Here is a 20,666-nt window from a genome sequence, read left to right on the forward strand (position 1 = left end):
TCCCCCAGCATCCTCCAGCATCCCGGCTCCAACATCCTTGAGCACCTCAGCTCTGCCATCCTGGCTCGAGCATCCTCTGGTATCCTGGCTCCAGTGTGCTCGAGCATCCTCAAGCGTCCCCCAGCATCCTGGTTCCAGCATCCTCGAGCATCCTTGCTCCAGCATCCCCCAGAACCCTCGAGCATCCCCCGACATCCTGGTTCCAGCATCCTTGAGTGTCCTCGAGCATCCTGGCTCCAGCATCTCCGAGCATCCTCCAGCATCCCGGCTCCATCATCCTCACAGCATCCTGGCTCCAGCTTTCCAGCTCCAGTGTGCTTGAGCATCCTCGCTCCAGCATCCCCCAGCACCCTCAAGCATTCTCCAGCATCCTTGAGCACCTCAGCTCCAACATCCTGGCTCGAGCATCCTCTGGCATCCTGGCTCCGTCATCCTCACGTATCCTGGCTCCAGCTTCCTGGCTCCGGCGTGCTCGAGCATCCTGGCTCCAGAATCCTTGAGCATCCTCGAGCATCCTGGCTCCAGCATCCCGCATCCCCTACATCCTGGCTCGAGCATCCTCTGGCATCCTGGCTCCGTCATCCTCATTTATCCTGGCTCCAGCTTCCTGGCTCCGGCGTGCTCGAGCATCCTTAAGCATCCTGGCTCCAGCATCCCCCAGCATCCTCGAGCATCCCAGCTCCGGCATCCTGGCTCAAGCACCCTCTGGCATCCCGGCTCCAGAATCCTTGAGCATCCTCGAGCATCCTGGCTCCAGCATCCCTCAACCACCCCCCACATCCTGGCTCCAGCATCCTCCAGCATCCTCCAGCACCCCCCCAGCCTCCCAACTCCGCCACCCTCCACCCTTCCCCAGCTCCGGCGTGCCTCGAGCATCTTCCAGCTCCGGCATCCTCCCGCTCCGGCATGCCTCGAGCATCATCCCCCCCCCCCCACCTCCCCAGTGCCCCCCCCGCCGTGTACATAGCCCAGCGCCGGCCGCCCTGCCCGGCCCGTGTGTGTGTGTGTTTGTATTTTTCTACCATGCGGTACCTCGCCGTGCCTCCGCCCTGGTCATTGCTGGCAGAGCTGCCACCCGCACACGCATGCAAACGAAGCGCCGCCGCTAACGAGCAATTAATTAATAAAACCGCGCGCCACCGCTCAGCCCGCCTCCGGCACCCCCTCCCTAAAAACCCGAAACCGGGGAAGGGGCTGGGGGGGTGGGGTGGGGGGGGGAAGGTTTGGGGACGGAGGTGGCAGCAGGGTGTCCAAGTGGGGTGCCGCAGCACCCAAGGGTGGGGGATCCCGGGGGTGTCCCCCCCCCCCGCGCCCACCCAGCGTGAAGGCAAGGAGGAGGCGGCACGGAGAAGGGATGCGTTTAATACGGGGGGGGGGGGGCGGGTGCTGGGCCCCCCCGCACACGCGTGTGCACGGCGGTGCTCGTGCGCCCATGCCGGTGTGCAAGGAGGGCGGGCACCCAAGGGTGCGCGGCGGCGCGGGTGGGCACCCCCCCTCCGTGGCCGTGTGCGCTCACGTGGGCGTGCAAAAAGACACGCGTGTGCCCCCCCCGGGTGTGCAAACACACGTGTGTGCCCCCCCCCGTGAGTGTGCAAACACACGCGTGTGCCCCCCCCCCCGTGAGTGTGCGTGTCCCCAGCGGTGACAGCGAGGTGGCCCCGGGGACACCCCGGGGGTGGCAGTGAGGGGGGGGGGACAAAGCGTGGGGGGGGGTCGGGGGGGGGCTGTGCTGCCCCCGTGTCACCCCCCCTGGGGGACCCGGTGGCCGTAGGTGGGGGTTAGGGGATAGCAGAGGGGGGGGGGGGGGGGGCAGCCCCCCCCAAGGCCAGGCCCAGGCGGCCGATAAAATAAATAATAATAATTAAAAAAACAAAAAAATCAACGAAAAGGTCACGAACGCCCCAAAACAGCCGTCGGAATCTTAGAAAACGATCGATAAAAAAAAGGCGGTGGCTCGGCTCCGTCGTCCTGCCGGCGGGGGGGGCACCTGGGGACAGATTTGGGGGGGGGGACACGTGCTGGGGGACTGCCACCTCCCGTGGTGCCACCTGTCCCCAGTGTCCCCAGTACACCCCCCAGTGTTCCCAGTACAGCCCACGGTGTTCCCAGTATACCCTGTAGTGGCCCCAGTACGCACCCCGCGGTGTCCCCATGCACCCTGTGGTGCCCCAGTACGCACCCACAGCGTCCCAGTACCCCCCCACGGTGCCCCAGTATATATTTATGATGGCCCAGTATGCCCCTGCAGCACCCCAGTACGCACCCACAGCCTCCCAGTACGTACCCATAGTGCCCCAGTATGCACCCACAGCCCCCCAGTACACGCCTGCAGCACCCCAGTATGTGCCCATAGTATCCCAGTACATGCCCACAGCACCCCAGTACATACCCATAACACCCCAGTATGCACCCACAGTCCCCCAGTATGTACCCACAGTTCCCAGTACACACCCATGGCACCCCAGTATGAACCCACAGCCCCCCAGTATGTACCCACAGCCCCCAGTACACACCCATAGCACCCCAATATGCGCCCACAGCCCCCCAGTACATGCCCATAGCGCCCCAGTACGCCCCCACAGCCCCCCAATATGCCCCCACAGCACCCCAGTATGTGCCCATAGTATCCCAGTACGCCCCCACAGCCCCCCAGTACGCACCTACTGGCTGCTGGCAGCACCCTTGCCCTCCTCCGGTGCTATATGGGCGCCCTCCTGGGCCAGGCTTTGCCTCCCGTCCCCGCGGGTCCCTGCGGGTGCGAGGGGTGGGGGCTGAGCGCAGACCCCGCCACCCCCAGCTCCCCTTTTTCCCCCCTCCCCCCTCCCCAGAGGGGATGATGACGGTGCCCAAAACTCACTCTCACCGGGCCCGGGGCCACCTTGGTGCGTGGGCTGAGCCCGGGCCAGCGGGCAGGAGCCCCCGGGGCTGTGGCTGTGCTCGGTGTCACCGCTGTCACCGTGGTGGCAGCACCCGGAGCCGTGCTCCTGGCTGGCAGTGGTGGCGGCGGCGGCGGCTGCTTCCTCCTCCTCCTCTTCCTCGCCCTGCGCCTGCTTGCACAGGTGGTGCTCCACCATCATCTGCAGCTCTGCGAGGCAGCGAGTGGCACCGCGTTGGGGACAGCGGCGTCCCCGAGCCCCCCCCTTCGTGTCCCCAATTGTGGTGTTCCCGGCTGCAGGGACGCCCCCGTCCCCGTGGCACCGCGGTGGCACAGCCAAATGTCCCCACCAAATGTCCCCGCCGATGGGGGGCTGCACGCAGCAGCCCCCATTTCTGTGTCCCCGTGTCCCCATGTCCCTATGTCCCCAAGTTCCCAGCCGTGCCACCAAGGTGGTGGCACCCTAGGGGGCCACAGCCAGGCCACCCGCGTGTCCCCTGCGACCCCCAGGGGACCGTCACCACCCCCCCAGGTACCTTTCATGGTGGGGGTGGTGCGGGACACCTTCTTCCTCTGCCTGGGGGACATGGCCAGACCCGACTGCAAAGCAAGCGGAGGTGGGTGACAGAAAGGGGGGGGTGTGACAAGGTGGTGGGGGGCACCCCGGGGTGCTGGGGGGGCACCCTGGGGTGCTGGGGGGCTCCTCGTGGCAGCACCTACCTTCAGCAGGGGGTTGGGGAGTCGGTCCTCATCGATCTCTGGGGACAGGAGGAGCGGGAGGTTACGGGAGGTGGCACGGGGAGGGCGCGGGGTGCCCGGCACCCATGGGTGCTGGGTGCCCCCACCCCGCTCACCCCCTCGGGAAGGGAAAGGGGGACGCGTGGGGGATGGTGCCGTGCTGGGGCCACATCCTGAACCCCCCCCAGGGATGTCCCAGCACCCCGGTGACGTGGATGAAGCTGCTGGCACCGCGTTGTCCGGAGGTGACATTTGGGGACGGCCACCAAAGCAGCGAGGGGGGGGGGGGGGACGACACGAAGCCACCCCGGGGACGGCGACACCACCCGGGGTCAGCCCCCGTCCCCAAAGGCCAGATGCCGGCCGGGGGCAGCGACAGGCTCTCAAATGTCACAGCTGGTGTCCCCCTGCCCGTGCCAGCCTTGGGGACGTGCCAGGCGGTGCCGCGTGTCACCGGCAGCTGCTTCCCCCGGAGATGGATGGGCCGGGATCCTAAAAAGCACCGGGCGGTGCCACCACCACCACCACCACCCCCCCCTGTAGCACCCACGGGTCCCCTCCTGTCCCCTCCCTGGGGGACCTGGCGGGTTGTGGGGTGCCGGACCCTGGTGCCACACGGTGCCACGCGGTGCCACGCGCTTTGGGGACCCACCTGGGGACGATTGGTCGCTGCTCAGCACCAGGTTGGCCGGCGTCGGTCGGCGCCTGCGGATCTGGAGAGAGAGGGGGGGGCACAGTCGGGACCCGTGGCTGCGCCCCAAATCCTGCTGCCCCCCCTCCCTTGTCCCCTGTCCCCAAGACCTCGCCCAGCCCCGTTCCTTGTCCCTTTGGCCTCGAGCCGGCGGTGGCCCCGTGGGGACGCGGGGCGCCGAGCCCTGCCCGGGGACGCAGGTGGCTTTTAAATCAACATCCCCCCCCCCACGGTGCTAATGACAATCAGGAGCTAATTATGGCCATGGCGTGGGGACAACGGGGACAGCGGGGACAGCACTGGGGCCCTGCCCTTCCTCGGCCACCGCCCGCGTGTCCTTGCCCAAGGTCACCCCGAGCATCCCCAGGGGCACGTGTGGGGGGGGGGGTTTGGTGGCCCCTCGGGTGGCTTTGGTGGCCCGGGGGGGGGTGGCCGTGGCTGTCGGGTGCCCCCCGTGGTGTGGCAGCCCCGGCGGTGGTCCCGGTGTCCCCATGGGGGGGGGATGGCCGCTCGCCCCCCCCCCCCATTTCCCCGCTGACCCACTGACTGAGTGGCCCCGAATTTCCCGGCGGCGGCGGCGGCGAGGATTCCCTAATGAGGCGGGCTGCCTAATGAGATGCTGATGAGATGCTAATGAGCAGGCAGAGCGGGCGGGGCTGGGGGGGGGAGGAAGGAAAAGGAAGGGGGGGGGGGGACCCCCTCCAAGCCCCTTCCCCGGCTGTGCGCAGCCTCAGCCCCAGCCCACCACCCCCCTGCGCCCCCCCCCCTTTATTCCCAATCCCCCCCCCCACCCCGTGGCAGCCCGGTTGCCATAGAAACCCGCGAGCTGGATTTTAAGCGGAGATTAAAAGGAGACGAAAATCGCCCCCCCCCCCCACCCCACCTCGCCCCCCCCCCCCCTCCAGGGCTCGGGGTGCTGGGGCCGGGCTCTTAGGGGCTGGATTTGGGGATTTGGCCCAAGGGGACCCCCCAGAGGGACCCCAAGGTGACTCCGAGGTGTCCCCAAGCTCCTCCAGCACCCCCGGTGCCCCCACCCCAAGGGGGTCACAGCCTGGAAAATGCCCCCCCCCGGTATGGGGACGGGGTGGGGGACACCGGCGTGACCCCCTCAAGGTCACGCAGCCGGAGCTCAGCACCACGGACCTGGTTTGTGCATCCCTTGTGCTCGGGGCCGGGCTCCCGTCCCCAAATCCCTAAATCCCAACCCCCCCACCCCAAAACCCCACCCTCAAGAACCCCAAATCCCCATCCCCAAATCCCCAAATCCCCATCCCCAAATCCCCAGATCCCCAAATCCCCACCCCAAACCCTATCCCCCAAACCCTAAACCCCCATCCCCAAACCCCCATCCCCAAAACCCCCCAAACCCCAAATCCCCATCCCCAAACCCCCACCTCCAAACCCCCAACCCCAAACCCCCAAAACCCCAACCCCCCATCCCCCAAACCCTAAATCCTCATCCCCAAACCCCCCATCCCCAAACCCCCAAACCCCCAAACCCCCACCCCAAACCCCTCACACCCCCAACCCCCCACCCCCCGGGGGGGTCCCCTTCGCTCTCCGCACCCCACAGACGCCTGCTGGGGTCCCCCCACCCCATGGGGGGGGGACACTCTCAGCTCCCCCCCCCTCTCCTCTCTCCTGCCCGCTCTATTTTTATCTCCAGCATCGATTAAGAAAACGCCGGGGCCGGGAGCAGCCGCCGGGGTGGGGGGGGGACGGGGACGGCGTCACCGAGGGGCTCGGCTGGGGGGGTCCCTTCCATCCTTCCCACCCCCCTGGGGGGATTGGGGACCTCAATGGGGTCGGGGACATCAATGGGGTCGGGGAGCTGCCCACGGGGGTGGCCCCAACCTGTCTCCGAGCATGACGGAGCAAATGCCCCCCCCCCCCCCCGTACCCCACTGGTCCCAGCACCCATGGGTGGCACCCAGGAGGGTGAGGGCCGATGGGTGCGGGTGGCGGGGACGAGGTGTGGGGTGGGGATGGAAGGGGTTGGGGACAGCGCTGCGGGGCGTGGGGACACGCGGGGCCGAGTCCCCCCGGGAACCTCTCCGAGGGGAACCCCACTAAAGGGAACCCCAAAAAGGGGAATCCCCAAAAAGGGGAACCCCAAAAAGGGGGACCCCAAAAAAGGGGATTCCCAAAAAAGGGGATTCCCCAAAAGGGGGATCCCCGCCAGGTCTTTTCCTGCAGGAACACCCCCCAAAAAAAAATAAAGTGAGTTACAAACTTGGGGAGGGGACACCGGCACCGGCACCTGCTGCCACCTCCCCGAGCCCGTTGGGGACACGGGGACAGGAGGTGACAGAGCCTCTGGGGGGGCTGAGACCCCCCTTGGGGGGGCGACCCCGTACCCCAAACCCCTTCCAAAGCAGGGCCAGCACCCCCCAGAGCTCTGCGGGGAGGGGAAACCGAGGCAGGGACGGGCACGGGATGCCCCCAAGCGTTACGGGGCGCAGGATGCCGGGACCCCCGCACCCAAATTGGGTGGGGGGGGCGCACTCCTGAGCCCCCCCCCCCTTTTTCCCAGAGCCTTTTTGGGTGCTGGAAATGAGCCGTGCAGCAGCCCCAGCTGGTGCGTGGCCGTATTTAGCGACAGGGAGATGCTGGCGGCCCCGCGCTCGCCCCCGCGCCGCTGGCACGCTCCCCTCGGCTGGGGGGGGTTGCCAAAAAAAAAAGGAAAAAAAAAAAAAAAAGCCAAATTCCCCGCTTTTTCAGCACCCCTGGGCTCCTCGTAGCCCGGTTGGGGAGGGCACGTGGTGTTCCCCAAACCCGCCCGGCCCCGACGCCCCTACCCTGCGGGATTTGGGGTCGGAGGGGCACCCAAGGGTGCTCGCTGCGGGGTGGGGGGGGCCCATAGAGGTCCCCGGGGGAGGGTTCCCAGCCCTGAGCAGCGCGGCCGGAGGGCCCCTGGCCATGCAATACCTGCTGCTATTCTGGGGCCACGCAGCGAGCCAAAAAGGTTTTGCAACGGGCCCCCGAGCCCCCCCCCCCGTGCTGCTGGCCACCCTGTGCCCCCCCCTCAACCCCCAGGGTCACCCCACGGAGCTGGGGGGGGGGCTGTGGGTGAGACCCCTTCGCCCTAGGGCCCGTTGGAGCCCCTCCAGCAAGGGTTGAGCAACCTTGGGGGGGGGGTGGCGTGGGTGCCGGGGGGGGCCCCGTAACCCTACACCCACCCTGCGGGGTGCTGAGCTAGCCAAGGGCTCCGGGACGGCACCCATGGGTGGCCCCCAGCCTGTGGGGGGGTTCCTTTGGGGGACAGTGGGGTGCGGGGGGGGGGGTCCCCAGGGTTAGGGCCCGTCACAGGGGTCGGGGGGGATGGGGCCACGCCGCCCCCAGCCCCACGCACCCCAAATCGGTGTGCCTGTCCCACGCAGCACCCAGTGCCCCCCCCCACACCCCCCCAGCACCCACGCTGCTGCACGGCACCCAAGGGTGCTGCTCAGCACCGCGCCGTGCCCTGCACCCCCCGGGGACAGCACAGGATCCCCTCCCTGTCCCCGGGGGGGGGCTTCAAAGCACCCCACGGCCCCCACCCAGTGCCCCCCCAGTCTCTCCGTGTCCCCCCCTCCTCGCTGTCCCCCTCCCTCAGCGTCCACCCCCCCACTCCCTGGTGTCCCCCTCCCGGTGCCACCCCCTCCCGATGTCCCCCCCAGTGTCCCCCCCGGTGTCCCCCCCGATGCCCCCCCGGTGCCCCCCCCCATCCACCACCCCCCTCCCATTCTCCCCCCCCCCCTCCGTTGTCCTCCCCTCCCCATATCCCCCTTCCCGTTGCCCCCCGTCCCCCGGCGTTTCCCCTTTCCCGGTGCCCCCCCCCCCCTTCCCGCTGTCACCCCCCCGGTGTCCCCGGTGTCCCCCCCCCCCCGCGGTGCCCCCCACCTGCTCGGCCGCCTCGGGGTCGAGGTGCGGCTCCAGGAGCGGCACCGTGAACTGGATCTTGCGGGGGCTGTTGGGCTCCATGGCGGGCGGCTCCTCCGCCGCCTTCCCGGTGCTTTACCGGAGCCTCCCGGAGCCGCCCCGAGCCCGCCCCGGGCCCGCCCCGGTTCCGCTCCCCCCCCACTTTCAACCCCCCCCCCCTTCAACCCCCCCACCCCCAACGGGGAGCGTTTTTCCCGGAGCCGCCCCGGTCCCGGTGCCGAGCTGTGCGCCCTCCCCGCCGCCTCTACCCGGCGGTGCGCGCCCCGGTAGAGGCGATTGGATTGGGTGCCGGAGGGACAGACGGACACGGGGAGGGACAGAGGGACAGCGGGAGGGACGGGCGGACGGGCGCCGGGACGGACAGACGGACAGGGGCACGGACAGACGGGCAGCGGGAGGGGGCAGACGGGCAGGGGGGGCAGAGCGCACGGAGAGGGGCGCAGCGCAAGGGTGGAGAGGTTTTGGGGGGGGGGCGCGGGGGGGGCGCTGGGACGGACAGACGGACGGATGGACAGACAGACGGACAGACAGACGGACGGACACACGGATGGATGGATGGACGGACAGACAGATGGAGGGGACAGACAGAGGGACAGGCGCAGCCACCGGGGCTTGGGCAGAGGGACGTGGATGAAGGGGAGCGCGGGGGGGGGGACAGACGGACACCGGGATGGACACACGGACAGGGCACAACGAGGAAATGGGGACGGACGGACGGACACCAGGACAGGGGGATGCGTGGGGGTGGAGGCACGTGGGGACAGACGGACACGCTGGGACACACGGACGGTGGGGCACGGGTGGGGGGACATGGGGGTGGTGGGGCGCACGGACATGGGGACACATGGATAGAGGGACACACGGACAGCAGGACACACGGATGGGGGGACACATGGGCAGAAGGACAGATGGACAGCAGGACACGTGTGTGGTGGGACACACGGACAGCAGGACACACGGACAACAGGACACACGGACACATGGCACAGACGCAGGCCCACACTGGGACAGACGCCTGGACGTGGCCATCGGGACCCCCAGGGACAGACCCACGGCCACCCCCTCGGAGCACGTGGCCAGCGGGGTGTGGGGACAGCAGGACGGACAGACGGACGCGGGGACAGACGCCCGGACAAGGACAGGCACCAGCAGCCGGGTGCACAGAGGGCACGGCACGAGCAAAGTCCACACGTGCTGCGCCCCGGGCCTGCTGCCCACGGGGGCAAATTCCTCTGGGGCATCGATCGCTGCCCCCCCCCCCCAGCCCCCACGGGGACCGTCCCTGCCTGCGGAGGTGGCCCCGTGCCACCCCTGTCCCCGTTGTCCCCTGTACCTGCAGGGGGGACGTGGCGTGGTGGCACCCCCAGGGTGGCTGCGTCCCCAAATTTGGTGGCCCAAGAGGGGACGTTGGCAGGGACGGGGTGGCAGCATGAAAAAAAAAAAGGGGGTGACAGATTTAGGGGCAAGGAGGGGACGAGAGAAGCCCTGCACCCAGGGCCACCCCCCCATGGGCTGGGGACACCGGGGCACTGCCATGTGGCCGCCCCTCGAGGTGGGCACGGGGCCACGTCCCCGGTGTCCCCGGTGCTGGGGGGTGTTTTTGGGGCTGTCCCCAAGCCTGTAGGGGACACGGCGTGGACAGTGACCCCCTCCAGGCAGGGTGGAACCCCCCTTGGCAAGGTGTGACACCCCCCAGAGCGGTGACAGGGACATGGGTGACCTCTGCTCTGTGCCATCGGCCACCCCGGGGGGCTGGGGGGGACGAGGACAGCCCCGAGCTTCGTCCCCGTGCTTGGAGAGATGAATTTTGGGGCCCCCAGTACCCGGTTCCAGCACCCTTGGAGCCATCATGTGGGCTTCGTGCTCCGGGGTGGGGGCAGCTGATGGCCCCCGGGGCCTGTCCCAAAGCCACCAAAGCCACCCCCCCGCAGGGTCTCCTCCTGGTGGCTCTCACGGTCTCCTGTCCCCAGCCCCTTCCACCCGCCCTTGGCGAAGCTTCCCCTTGCTGGGAACCCCAAAACCCCCTCGGCAAGGGGCAGAGCCCCCCCCCAGGACACCAGATCCGGCCTAGGGAGCTGGCTGCCGGGGTGGGGGGACAGAAAAAAGGGGGGGGACACGGTGGCAGCGCCGCAGCCGCAGCCCTAAAAGCGCGTCCCATCACTTATTCATGCCACGGGAGGCTCCGGCAGCGTGAATTAGCTAACTAGGTCAGGCGGGGGGGGCGGCAGAGCCTCTCCCCCCCCCTCATCCAGGATGCTCTGCCCATGTCCCCCCCGGCTTTCATGGGAAGGGGACCCGGTGCCACGCGTGGCGCAGCCGGGAGGGGACTTTGGGGACGGTGGCACCTCTGGGTGCTGCAGGTTTGGGGTCACCCCTCCGGGTGGCGCGAGGACGCGGTGGCAACCTGCACGCGTGGCCTGGAGCTGTGGGAAAAGCACCAGGAACCCCGAAATGGTCCTAAAACCGTGTGCCCCCCCCGCCCTGCTCGTCCCCTGGGGGTGTCTGGCTCCGGCGTCACGCAGGGCCAGCCTCGACCCCGTTAATTATTGATGCACCAAGCGCTCGGTGCAAGCGGCCCCAACGCACCCCGCTGCTCCGGGGGGGCTCGGTGGCCCCCAACCCATCTGTCCTCGGTGCTGGGGTTCAATCCTGCACCACCCTGAGCCCCCCCCCGGAGGCAGGAGGGGCGAAATGGAGGATGCTGCGTGGTTTGGGGTATTTTTTGGGTACGTCTCCCCGCACGGGGTCCTCTCCCGGGGTCCCCTTGGTTGGGGATTGAGGGGACATCCCCAGCTGTGCCCCCTCCCGGCTCCCCCCCTTTCCATTTTGCTCCTCGCCGGGCTTTTACGGGAAAAATCCTGCCCGGTTTCGATCCGGCCTTGCTCTTTTCGGCCACGTCCCGGGGGCCTTGGATGCGGCCCCAGCTCGGCGGCGAGGCGGAGGCTTCAAAGCCCGGGGAAGGTGGAGGGGAAAGCAGCTTCAGAGAGGCTGCAAAGTCATCCTGGGGGGGCAAAAATCGGGGAGGAAAAGGTGGAATCGGGCACGGATTTGGGGTGATGGTGCTGGGAGAACTCAGCAGGGGTGTGGGGATGCTCCGGGTCCCTTGGCCACGAAGCGCAGCGTCCCCTGACATCCCCGAGCATCCCCGGCAGGGTGGGGACGGCGGGCGCTGGATGTGACCCAGGGCTAAAAAAAAAAAACACCCCAAGGGCATCGGGCTGAAAGCATCCTGTGGGAGGAGGAGGCTATTTTTCTGCTCCTGGCCTGGAGGGAAGCCAGGGAACAGGAGATACGGCCAGGACAAATCCCTTCCCTGCGCAGGAGGGGACAAAAAAGTGGCAGGGTGGCGATGCGCCGCGGGGCGTCCTTGGAAAATCGCGCTCCGGGCAGGCGAAAGCAATGGTTAATTCGGGGCTTTTCTCCACAAACGCTTGCAGGCTAAAAATATCCCTCCTCCGGGCAGCACCATTCCAGGAGAGCGCGTCCTGACGGCCCGACTCGTTGCCTTTTTTGACGGGCTCCTGCCTTCGGTCGAGCCGAGCTGGCCGGGCTCGCCGCGGGGCACGGGGCCGGTGAGGGCTGGGCCGGGACCTGCCCCATCGCCGCTCTTCTTTTTGGGGTAGAAAAACCAGCGAAGGTCAAGGGGAGGACGGGGGTGAAGCCATCTTCATCCCGGAGCTCTTCCTCAGCCTCTTCGTCCATCTCTGCTGCTGTCCTAGCAGCGCTGGTGGCCCACAGGCAGCTCTGGTGGCCACGATGTCCTGGATGGAGGTGAGTGCCATCCTTCTGTGCCATCTTGTCCTTGTCCCCAGGTGCCTGTCCTTGTCCCCAGGCACCTGTCCTTGTCCCCAGGTGTTTGTCCTTGTCCCCAGGTGCCTCTCCTTGCCCCCCAGTGCCTTCAGCCCAGTGCTGGAGGAGCTGCTGGAAGGTGGGAGCGGAGCTGGGGCTGCGCGGAGAGCAAAAAGCTTTGGGGAAAGGAGCCTTTAAAAAGCCACCTCCAGCACCCGTCCTGCCTCACCGTCCGGCTCGGTGTCCCCGCAGCTTGTCCCCTCTCCTCCCCGCAGCCTGTCCCCTCTGTCCCCTCTCCGTGCTGTCTCCCAGCCCCTTATCAGAGCCGCGCAGCGCTGGGGGGCAGCGGGCAGGGCGCCGATAAGCTCCTGCAGCTCCTTTATCACCGCGTGGCCACCTGCAGCTTGGCACGGCGTGCCAGTTTTTGGGGTGTCCCTCCATCCTCCTGGGTCCTCCAGGGAGACAAAAATCCAGCTGGAAGGTGCGGGGCAGCGTGGGCACCCCCGTGTCCCACCAGGAGCATCGCCCCCGGCATCACCAAGCGGCTTTTTCCTCCATGCCCTTCACCCCCCCGCCCTGCTCAGCACCACTTGGCCTGGGCGCATCCCCACGGCTGCCCCCATCGCCCCCAGAGACCCCTGTCCCGGAGATGGGTGCTCTTGTCACCCCTGGAAAGGGCGCCCCGGGTGGCTCGCTGGGTGCCCGGGCTATTATTAGCCCCCCGTCGCCCACGTAGGCAGCTCATTAAGTTTTTCCCGCTGTGGCAGCGGATGTGGGTCAACGTTTTGAGGTTTCACTGTTGATTTTTTTAATTTCCTCTTCAAAACAGATGAGTTTCCTCCCAGCTCGCTGACGACAGATGCCGCCGGGGGCCGGGCACGGTGGTGGTGACGGTGGCGGCGGGGTGGGGGGGACGAGGCCGATGGCCCCTCGGTGGGGATAAGGCAGCGCCTTGGTGGGCTGCCTGGGTGCCCCCTGCGTGGGTGAGTGATGGAGATGGGGGGGGTGCGGGGTTGGTTTCACCCCAAAAAGGTCTTGGGGGGGGGAAGCGAGGGCTGGGGGGACGGCACGGCAGAGGGGGCGGATGAGGGGGAGGTGGATGGATGCGGGGTTGGGGGGCGGAGGTGAGGGGTTGGGGGGTGTCTCGGGGAGGTGGGTCCTGGAGGAGAGAGAAACCTCCCCCCGTGCCAGGGAGGTGCTGGGGGGAGAGGGGACCGGAGGGGATGGTGGGGACCGGGGCTGGGGGTGGCACAGGATGGGGTTGGGGCACGTGGCTGGGACGAATGAGCCGCGCTCGGTCCCCGATCCACGGCCCCGTGCGCCGTGGCCTCTTGCTTGGCTCTGCAAAGCCCCCGTGTCCCCTGGGGACAGGCAGGCTGGGGGCTGGGGGCACTTATCCTGAGATTTAGGGGGGGGCACAGCATTTCCCTGCAGCCCCCGAGGGGTTGGGATGGGGCAAGCCCCGGCCACGTGCCCCCCGTGGGGCTGGATGCGGCCTTGGCGAGCACCCGGCTGTGGGGTGGCCGCTCCCCGAGCCCCCCCCAGCCGCCCCATCCCGGGGATTGATCCCGTGTGGGGTGCTCCAGGATCGATCCTGAGCACCCCGAGGTGCCTGGGGGGGACGTCCCGGCCCTGGGAGCTTCACCCGTCCTGCACCTGGCCCGGCGGGAGGAGAAATGGGGAAATGGTGACAAGGACGAGCTGCGCTGCGCCCTCCCCCCTCTGGGGACTTTCGGCACCGCTGCAGCTCTGGGGGCGCACTGGGAGGGGGGGTGCCAGGGATTGCACCCACAGCTCACGTCACCCATGGGTGCAGGGGGCTTGGGGTGCCCCCGGGGATGTAGGTTGGGGTGTGCAGGATGCTGCGGGGGGGCCCTAAATCCAGCTGTGAACCAGGACCCCGTGCACCCCGACCCCATCCACGCCATGGTGAGGGGCGAGGGAGCGGGGTCGGAGGTGCTGTGCACCCCCACAGCGGGATCGCTCCCCAGTAAGAACGAGCAGCAGCTATGGGGATGGAAACGGGGTCTCCGTTTGCTGCTGCCCCCGCTCCTAAAAAGAAAAAAAAAAACAAAGGAGACCCCGAAATGTTACGGTGCCGTGCAACGCGGCCGTGCCAAGGGGCGATGCGGGGACCTGGGGATGCCTTGTGGGGCGCGGAGCCCCCCGTGGCACCCACGGCCTGATGCTGGAGGAGGAGACCCCCCCCCAGACACATCCTGAGGGCTCTCCTGTCCCCGCAGGGTCTCCTGCCCCCCCCCTGCCCCGGGAGAGCTCCCCGGCCCTCCTGGAGCTGCCATGGAGGGCGCCTCGGTGCTCAGCCCGTCCTCGTGGGAGAAGCGGCGTGCCTGGGTGAGGCAGAGCCGCTGCTGGAGGACCACGGTGGTGGAGGAGGAGGCGGCCGCTGCCATGCAGGACGTCCCCGAGCTGCAGCCCCCCCACCTCGACGACGTCTTCCTTGAAGGTTTGGGGGGGCGCAAAGGGGCAAAGGGATGAACCCACGCATGGGAACTGCTCGTGCGCGCGTGCTCGTGCGCGTGCCAAGCCATCCGTGAGCACGTGCAGGGGCGCAGCGTGCCCGTGGGCACTTGCCCGTGGTGTGTGTGGGGGGGGTTGTGCACGCTCCCCCCCCCCCCCACCCTGGGGTTGGTCTGGGCTCAGCGCCGGTGGCCGCAGCGCCGCGGGGCCCCTCGTGCTCGGCTCGTGCTGCTTTATCTCACGCTGCCTCTCCGCTCCCCGCAGGAAGCTCCTCCAGCAAGATAGAGACGTGGCTGCAGCACTGCGGGTGAGCTGCTGGGGCCGCAGGGCACACGCTGCCTCCCCGCTTTGCCCCCCCCTCGGGGCTTTCTGCACCCCCCGGGGCTTTTTGCACACCCCCCGGCACCATCCCCGTGCGCCCCAGGGGTGCGGGATGATGCTGGTGGCTCGCGCCTGGCCCTTGCTGGAAGTGGCACAGGAGCCACAGGCACGTGTGTACCGAGGGGGGGGGGACACAGCAGTGTGTGTGTGTCCCCCCCCCAGTCCCTGCTCGCCCCCGCACAGGAAACGCAGCTGGCACCCGGCCTCGGCGCTGCCACCGGGTCCCACGCCGGGCGTCACCAGGAAACCCCCGGCTGGCTTCGGCTTCCCCCATAGGGCCGGGCAAGAGGGGTGGCATTGGGGGTCCTAAAATAACCCCCCCACCCCAAAACTGGGGTCCCCTGGGTGCTGGGCATCCCACCCCCACTGTGCCATGCTGCCACCTGCAAGCTGAGCCACCAGCACATTGTCCCCCCCCGGTTTGTCCCTGTCCCCGTCCCCCAGCGCTTGTGCTCAGGACCCTTCCCAGCCGCAGCCCCCCCAGGATTGGGGGTGGGCAGCACCCCTGGGTGCTCACTGGGGGTCTGCTCTGCCTTCAGGTCATCCGTGGAGGTGCTGCCGGAGGAGCTGGGCTTGCTGGGTCCCTACGGTACGTAGGATTTGGGGCGCAGCGCGGATGGGGAGGACGGGGGGGGTCCCCATGTGTCCCCAAATCCCCCCCCCACTGGCTCACGGCCGCGCTCTTGCAGGCTGCAGGAGCAGCAGCGCCAGCTTCGAGGACGATCTGACGCTGGGAGCTGAAGGTAGCGCCCCCCCCCCCCCCCGGGCTGTCCCCTCCTGCGGTGGCACTGTCCCCGAGGGGCAGAGCGTCCCCCGGGGGGTGCAGGGCACCAAAACCGGCTGCTTGGTGCTGTCACCCGTCCCCAAACCCTGCACCCGCTGGGGCTGTGACGGCAGCGAGCGAGGTGTCACTGCAGCACGGGTGGCGGGCGGGGGACCTGTCCCCAGCCCCCCATGAACCCCACGTCCCCCCCCCAGCACCTCTCTGCTTCCCTTCTGCAGCTCTTCTGCTCCCGGGGAATGACAAAGCCACCGGCAGGTGAGGGCTGGGTCCCGTCCCCGTGCGCCCTGGGCCGTCCCCAGGGCTTTTGGGTTGTCCCCAAGGCTCTCGGGTTGTCCCCAAGGCTCTCAGGTTGTCCCCAAGCGTGGGCCAGGCTGTGCCACCTCCTGCCATCTCCCCCCCCCACCCCCAGCAGGGCTTTTCGGGGCAAGCAGCTCCACCTGGGGCACAGCATGGCATCCAGCGCCCTCTCCAGCCTCACCAACAAGACCAGCTCCAGGTAGGGGCTCCCCGAGGGGGGTTTCGGGGCCACCCCCTCGCGACACCCATCCCAATTTGGGTGGCGCTGAGCCGGGGCCGTCCCCTCCACAGCATCTCCGAGGTGCTGGAGTGGCGGCAGGCGGACGCCGAGGAAATCCTCTACAACCTGGGCTTCGTGCAGAGCGAGCCGGGCGCCGTGGCTCGCATCCCCGCGCGCTTCTTCTCGGCGCCCTCGCAGGCCAAGGGCATCGACTTCCAGCTCTTCCTCAAGGCCCAGGTGCGGCGCATGGAGATGGAGGACCCCTGCCTGATGCTGGCCAGTGAGTGACACTCGGGTCCCCGAGCTTTTTTTTGGGGGAAAATGAGGTGGAGAGCTGATTTCCCACCCCCCTAGAGCCGGGGTTTATCTGCCGCGCTGTGCTTTGCTCCACGGGGACGGTGGCAAAGGTGCTCCCATGCTCGGTTTCCCCCCCAGTGCCATCTGGGGGGGAACACAACCAGGCTGCTGCAGCCCCCTGAGCACCCCTCACCCCCTTTTTTGCCTCCTCCTTCCCCCCCCCAGGTCGCTTCCAGCAGGTCCAAGCTCTGGCCGCCACAGCCGACGCCTTCTTCTGCCTCTACTCCTACGTCTCCAAGACCCCCGTGCAGCGCATCTCCCCCTCGCGCCTCGCCTGGGCCGACCCCGACGTCCCCAGTATCCACCTCCCCCCCTCCCAGCCCGCCGTCCTCTCCCCCGGGGACCGCCTGAAGAAGGCCGTGGCCAAAATGTGCCTGTACACGGCCCCCCGCGCCGGGGACAGCCCCCGGGGACCCGGCGCCCTGGGCAGGGTGGTGCAGGAGGTGCTGGAGAGGGCCAGGGAGGAGAGGTTTCGCTTCGAGCCCCCCGATGGGGAGGGTGGGGAAAGGGACATCGCTGGGGTGCCCTTGGGGATGTCACCGCACGGAGCCCGGGGGTCTCCGCCGGCACCCCCGTGGCTGGAAGGGGGTGTCCCCGAGTGTCACCGGCAACCAGGGATGTCCCCAGGGTTGTCCCCAGAGGGGATGGACACTGCTGAGGAGCACCCCCATTGCCTGAGACCTTCTCTGGGGGGTCTGCCGTGGGCTGGGGGTGCTCCGTGCCCCGTGGGGACAGGACAGGGTGGCACCGAGGACGGGCAGACGTGGGGGGACCTCGCCTTGTCCCCAGCTCCGTGCGCCGCAGCCACCGGTGGCGGGTGGGTGTGCGCCACCCCCGAGCAGCCGGGAGCCGAGGGGGACTCCGGGTTTGGCTCCAGCCCCTGGGGGTCCTCCCCCAGGGGGAAAAAAGGGGCCGAGCCCCCCAGCAAGCCCCTGGACTCCTGCGGGGCATCGTCCCCATGGTCCCACCAGCCGAGAGATGGAGGCCAACGGGCCCGGCGGAGCAGGGGACGGCACCGGGGGGGTGACCCGAGGGACAGCAGCCGGTGGCAGGGGGACGCACGGGGGCTGCACCCCCAAGGGAAGGCTCCGGCACTGGGGGGGCTCTCCCCCCATCACCCCAGCTGGGCAGAGACGCGCTGCGGAGAGGCCCCGGACTCCTTCGAGATGGAAGAGGTGAGGGGCAGCGGGGGGCTGGGGACGGGGGGCGAGGGGGCGGCAGTTTAGGGGATGAAGGATTTGGAGCCTCTTGCACGAGGGAGCATCCTTGCACGCCCACAGCCACGCTCGTGCACGGAGGCGTCTTGGTGCACGCTCGGGAGCGCACGCAGCGTGCACGTGCATGGATGCACCTTGGCGTGGGTGCTTGTGCACGCACAGGGGCACCTTTGCACAAGCACACGCGTGTGCTCACACGCACGCCCGCCCTTGCACGCGTGCCTCCAGCCCTCCCCTTTTTTGCACACCCTCCCCCCCGTGCAGGTGCCGAGCGCCGGCGAGGACGACGGCGATGCCCACGAGGAAACCGGCTGCTCCCTCCCTCCCTCCCTGCGGGTCCGGAGAAGTAAGTCCGGGGGGGCTCTCCTCCGGGGGGCAGGGGGCACACTGGGGGGGCCGCAGAGGTGCTCAGGACCCCCCGGGGGGCTTTCTCCGGCACCGCTGCCAGCGCGCCCCCTCCCCGCTCTCCAGGCTTGATGCTGCAGGGCTGCAGCGGCCACTCCGACAGCAGCGGCTTCGTGGAGGAGCCGCTGCCCGAGCAGACGCCGTGAGACCCCCGAGGGACCCCCTGCTCGCCCCCCCACCACGGCACCAGCACCGGCTGGGAGCCGCTGAGGGGTTCACGAGGGATTTTGCCCCCCCCATCCCAGCGTTTTGGACCCCGGAGCCCGTCCTCAGCCGAGAGCTGAGCACCGCGTGGAGACGTGGGTCTGGGTGTGAGCGTGCGTGCACGTGTGTGTGTGTGTGTGTGTGCGTGTGCTGCACCAGGAACCTCTCAACTCAGGACTTTTACCCCCAAAAGCACCAGATTCCCCCCCCCCTCTTTGCCCTGTTTTTGTTTTCAGGGCTTCACTAGCACTTTGGAAACGCTCTGCTCCCCGGGCGCGTGTAACACTAGGACGGGGTTTGCCGGGGCAGAGCCCACAGCACACTGGAAATAAAGAAATAAAGTTCCCCAAGGGATCAGGATGTGGCTCTGCCTTTTTTTTTTGGGGGGGGGGGAAGCCAGGAAAAGATGGGGGTTGTGTGAATCTCCCGGGGCGTGCAGAGCTGGAGGAGGTGCTGGGCTTTGGCACGGCTCGGTGCTGCCGGGCGTTTGTTTCGCTCCCCATCCCTTTCTCAGCCCTCCCGAGCCTCCCTCCCGTTTCCTTATCTGGCTGCTTTATGGCTCGGGGCCTGCTCTTCGTCTTCCTGCCCCCTTTATCTCGGCGGCTTTGCTCTTCTTCCTCACCTCGCCGTGGTGCCCTGCAGCTCCCTTAACCCCCCCCCCCGTGCCGAATAACGGGGGGCGACCTCGGCACCTCCCGTGGCCACCTCCCCGGCGCGGGGTCCCCTTTTTGTCCCCTGGTTTGGTGGCAACCGACCCCATCTCCCTGCCCCGTGTCACCCAGGGCCACCTCTCCATCCCTGCCAGGTCCCAGCCGGTGTCCCCGTGCGTCCCCGTGGGCCACCAGCTCCCCCCACCCCAAAGATGTGGGGACAGAACCGCGGCACCTGCGGTCGGCACCGCGCCGCCTCCGGGTGCCTGGCGGTGAGGAGGAGGAGGAGGAGGAGGAAGGCCCCAGCCCCAGGGCAGCAGCGTTGGGATTAATGGGGAGGGAAAGTGGAAAAATAACCCCCCAGCACTTCCCGGTGGAGAGCAGCCAAGGGGGGGATTATCCCGGATTAACCACGCAGCCCCTCCGGGACCCAGCCCGGTTCCCACCGCCGCTGCGCCCCGGGTGCCACGGGTGCTGTGCAGGGGGGGTCTGCACGGGGTCCCCAAAACTGGACCCCCCCCAGTGACCTGCAGGCACCTCCCCAGTCCCCTCGCTCTGCCTGATCCTGGTTCCTTGGACCAAGAGAGGGATAAATCCTCGTCATCCGGGCAGGTCAAGGATGGGACGGGGAAAAGATCCCCAAAAAAGCCTGGGGGGGGGGCTCAGGGGTGGGCTGTCCCCATTTGGGGACACCCATGGCCACTTTCATCCCAACCATCGGGCACGCTGGGCTGGGAGCAGGGCGAAAACCAGCGCCCAGCACCAAGGAGCTGGGAACAAGCCCCTCACCACGGGGACTGGGATCGGACGCCCACCCAGGACGGACCCAAACTGCCCCGAGCATCTCCTGGGCATCCCCCCACCGCCCCCAAAACCGCTCACGTTACCACCAGGATTGGTTTTTTTCCCCCATTTCCACCCGAATTGTTTTCCTGCGGCTCCAGCCCAGCTCTCCGGGAGGGCTGGAAGTACAACCCTGGGTGTACTGGGGTGTACTGGGAGGGGTGTGAGGTGTACTGGGAGGGGTGTGGGGTGTACTGGGGTGTACTGGGAGGGGTATGGGGTGTATGGGAGGGGTGTGGGGTGTAGTGGGAGAGGTATGGGGTGTACTGGGGTGTACTGGGAGGGGTGTGGGGTGCACTGGGATGTACTGGGGGGGGTATGGGGTGTACTGGGGTGTACTGGGAGGGGTATGGGGTGCACTGGGAGGGGTGTGGGGATTACTGGGAGAGGTATGGGGTGTACTGGGGTGTACTGGGAGGGGTGTAGGGTGTACTGGGGGACGTGGCACGGAGCCACCCAACCAGCCCAGGCTTTGGGCACGGCTCCATCCCATGGAGCCCGGGGGGGGGACCGGGACCGGCCGCGGTTTGGCTGGGACTGGTGGCTCCCGGAGGGGTTCGGGGCTAAGCCGAGCTAATCCCACACTGGCCCCATGCCCGGGGGGGGGCACCTTACCCCACCCAACCCCCCCGACCCCCCCGAGCTGTGCCCGCTGCCTTCATAAGGACCCGGTTGTCCCCAAAGTGCCACCACCCCAAAATCCCCGTGGACGATGAAGCTCTGGGCTCTCCTGGTGCTGGCGGGGCTGGCCTGCAGCCTGGCTGCTGGCTGTGAGTAGGGCAGCTCCTTTTTTTTTTGGGGGGGGGGGTCCTGGGG

General features: G+C 68.3%; 2 protein-coding genes across 11 annotated transcripts; one reads left to right on the plus strand and one right to left on the minus strand.

The window, feature by feature from the left end:
• Positions 1–1,890: 1,890 nt before the first annotated feature.
• On the minus strand, positions 1,891–8,355 carry PPP1R1A (protein phosphatase 1 regulatory inhibitor subunit 1A). 5 transcript variants are annotated; one of them, XM_084500054.1, is made up of 7 exons: positions 8,187–8,355; positions 4,266–4,326; positions 3,596–3,633; positions 3,412–3,475; positions 2,864–3,085; positions 2,657–2,749; positions 1,891–1,982 (listed from the first exon to the last, which is right to left on the minus strand). In XM_084500054.1, exons 1-6 carry the CDS (start codon positions 8,265–8,267, stop codon positions 2,661–2,663), a joined length of 555 nt encoding a protein of 184 aa, XP_084356180.1. In that variant the 5' UTR covers positions 8,268–8,355; the 3' UTR covers positions 1,891–1,982; positions 2,657–2,660. The 5 variants fall into 5 exon arrangements, with proteins under 5 accessions (XP_084356180.1, XP_084356179.1, XP_084356178.1 ...); XM_084500053.1 differs by having other exon boundaries at positions 1,891–1,987; positions 2,661–2,749; positions 8,187–8,354; XM_084500052.1 differs by having other exon boundaries at positions 2,858–3,085; positions 8,187–8,348.
• A 2,024-nt stretch (positions 8,356–10,379) lies between these two features.
• TESPA1 (thymocyte expressed, positive selection associated 1) lies at positions 10,380–18,711 on the plus strand. 6 transcript variants are annotated; one of them, XM_084500224.1, is made up of 12 exons: positions 10,380–11,996; positions 12,844–12,997; positions 14,258–14,478; positions 14,757–14,799; positions 15,413–15,462; positions 15,563–15,616; positions 15,852–15,912; positions 16,067–16,153; positions 16,246–16,454; positions 16,697–17,706; positions 18,013–18,094; positions 18,220–18,711. In XM_084500224.1, the coding sequence occupies exons 3-12, from the start codon at positions 14,313–14,315 to the stop codon at positions 18,297–18,299; spliced, it is 1,842 nt and encodes a 613-aa protein (XP_084356350.1). In that variant the 5' UTR covers positions 10,380–11,996; positions 12,844–12,997; positions 14,258–14,312; the 3' UTR covers positions 18,300–18,711. The 6 variants fall into 6 exon arrangements, with proteins under 6 accessions (XP_084356350.1, XP_084356349.1, XP_084356351.1 ...); XM_084500223.1 differs by lacking the exon at positions 10,380–11,996 and adding an exon at positions 12,514–12,746; XM_084500225.1 differs by lacking the exon at positions 10,380–11,996 and adding an exon at positions 12,515–12,746 and having other exon boundaries at positions 16,070–16,153.
• Positions 18,712–20,666: the final 1,955 nt, after the last annotated feature.

Source organism: Aythya ferina, assembly GCF_964211825.1.
Source record: "Aythya ferina genome assembly, chromosome: 28".
NCBI lineage: Eukaryota > Metazoa > Chordata > Aves > Anseriformes > Anatidae > Aythya > Aythya ferina.

Coding starts and splice junctions, on each gene's coding strand:
- PPP1R1A (XM_084500052.1), bottom strand. CDS start 8,267: ATGGAGCCCAACAGCCCCCGCAAGATCCAGTTCACGGTGCCGCTCCTG. Junction 4,327..8,186: donor ACCCCGAGGCGGCCGAGCAG/GTGGGGGGCACC, acceptor CTCTCTCTCCAG/ATCCGCAGGCGCCGACCGAC. Junction 3,476..3,595: donor TCCCCAACCCCCTGCTGAAG/GTAGGTGCTGCC, acceptor CTTGCTTTGCAG/TCGGGTCTGGCCATGTCCCC.
- TESPA1 (XM_084500224.1), top strand. CDS start 14,313: ATGGAGGGCGCCTCGGTGCTCAGCCCGTCCTCGTGGGAGAAGCGGCGT. Junction 14,479..14,756: donor CGACGACGTCTTCCTTGAAG/GTTTGGGGGGGC, acceptor CGCTCCCCGCAG/GAAGCTCCTCCAGCAAGATA. Junction 15,463..15,562: donor GGGCTTGCTGGGTCCCTACG/GTACGTAGGATT, acceptor GCGCTCTTGCAG/GCTGCAGGAGCAGCAGCGCC.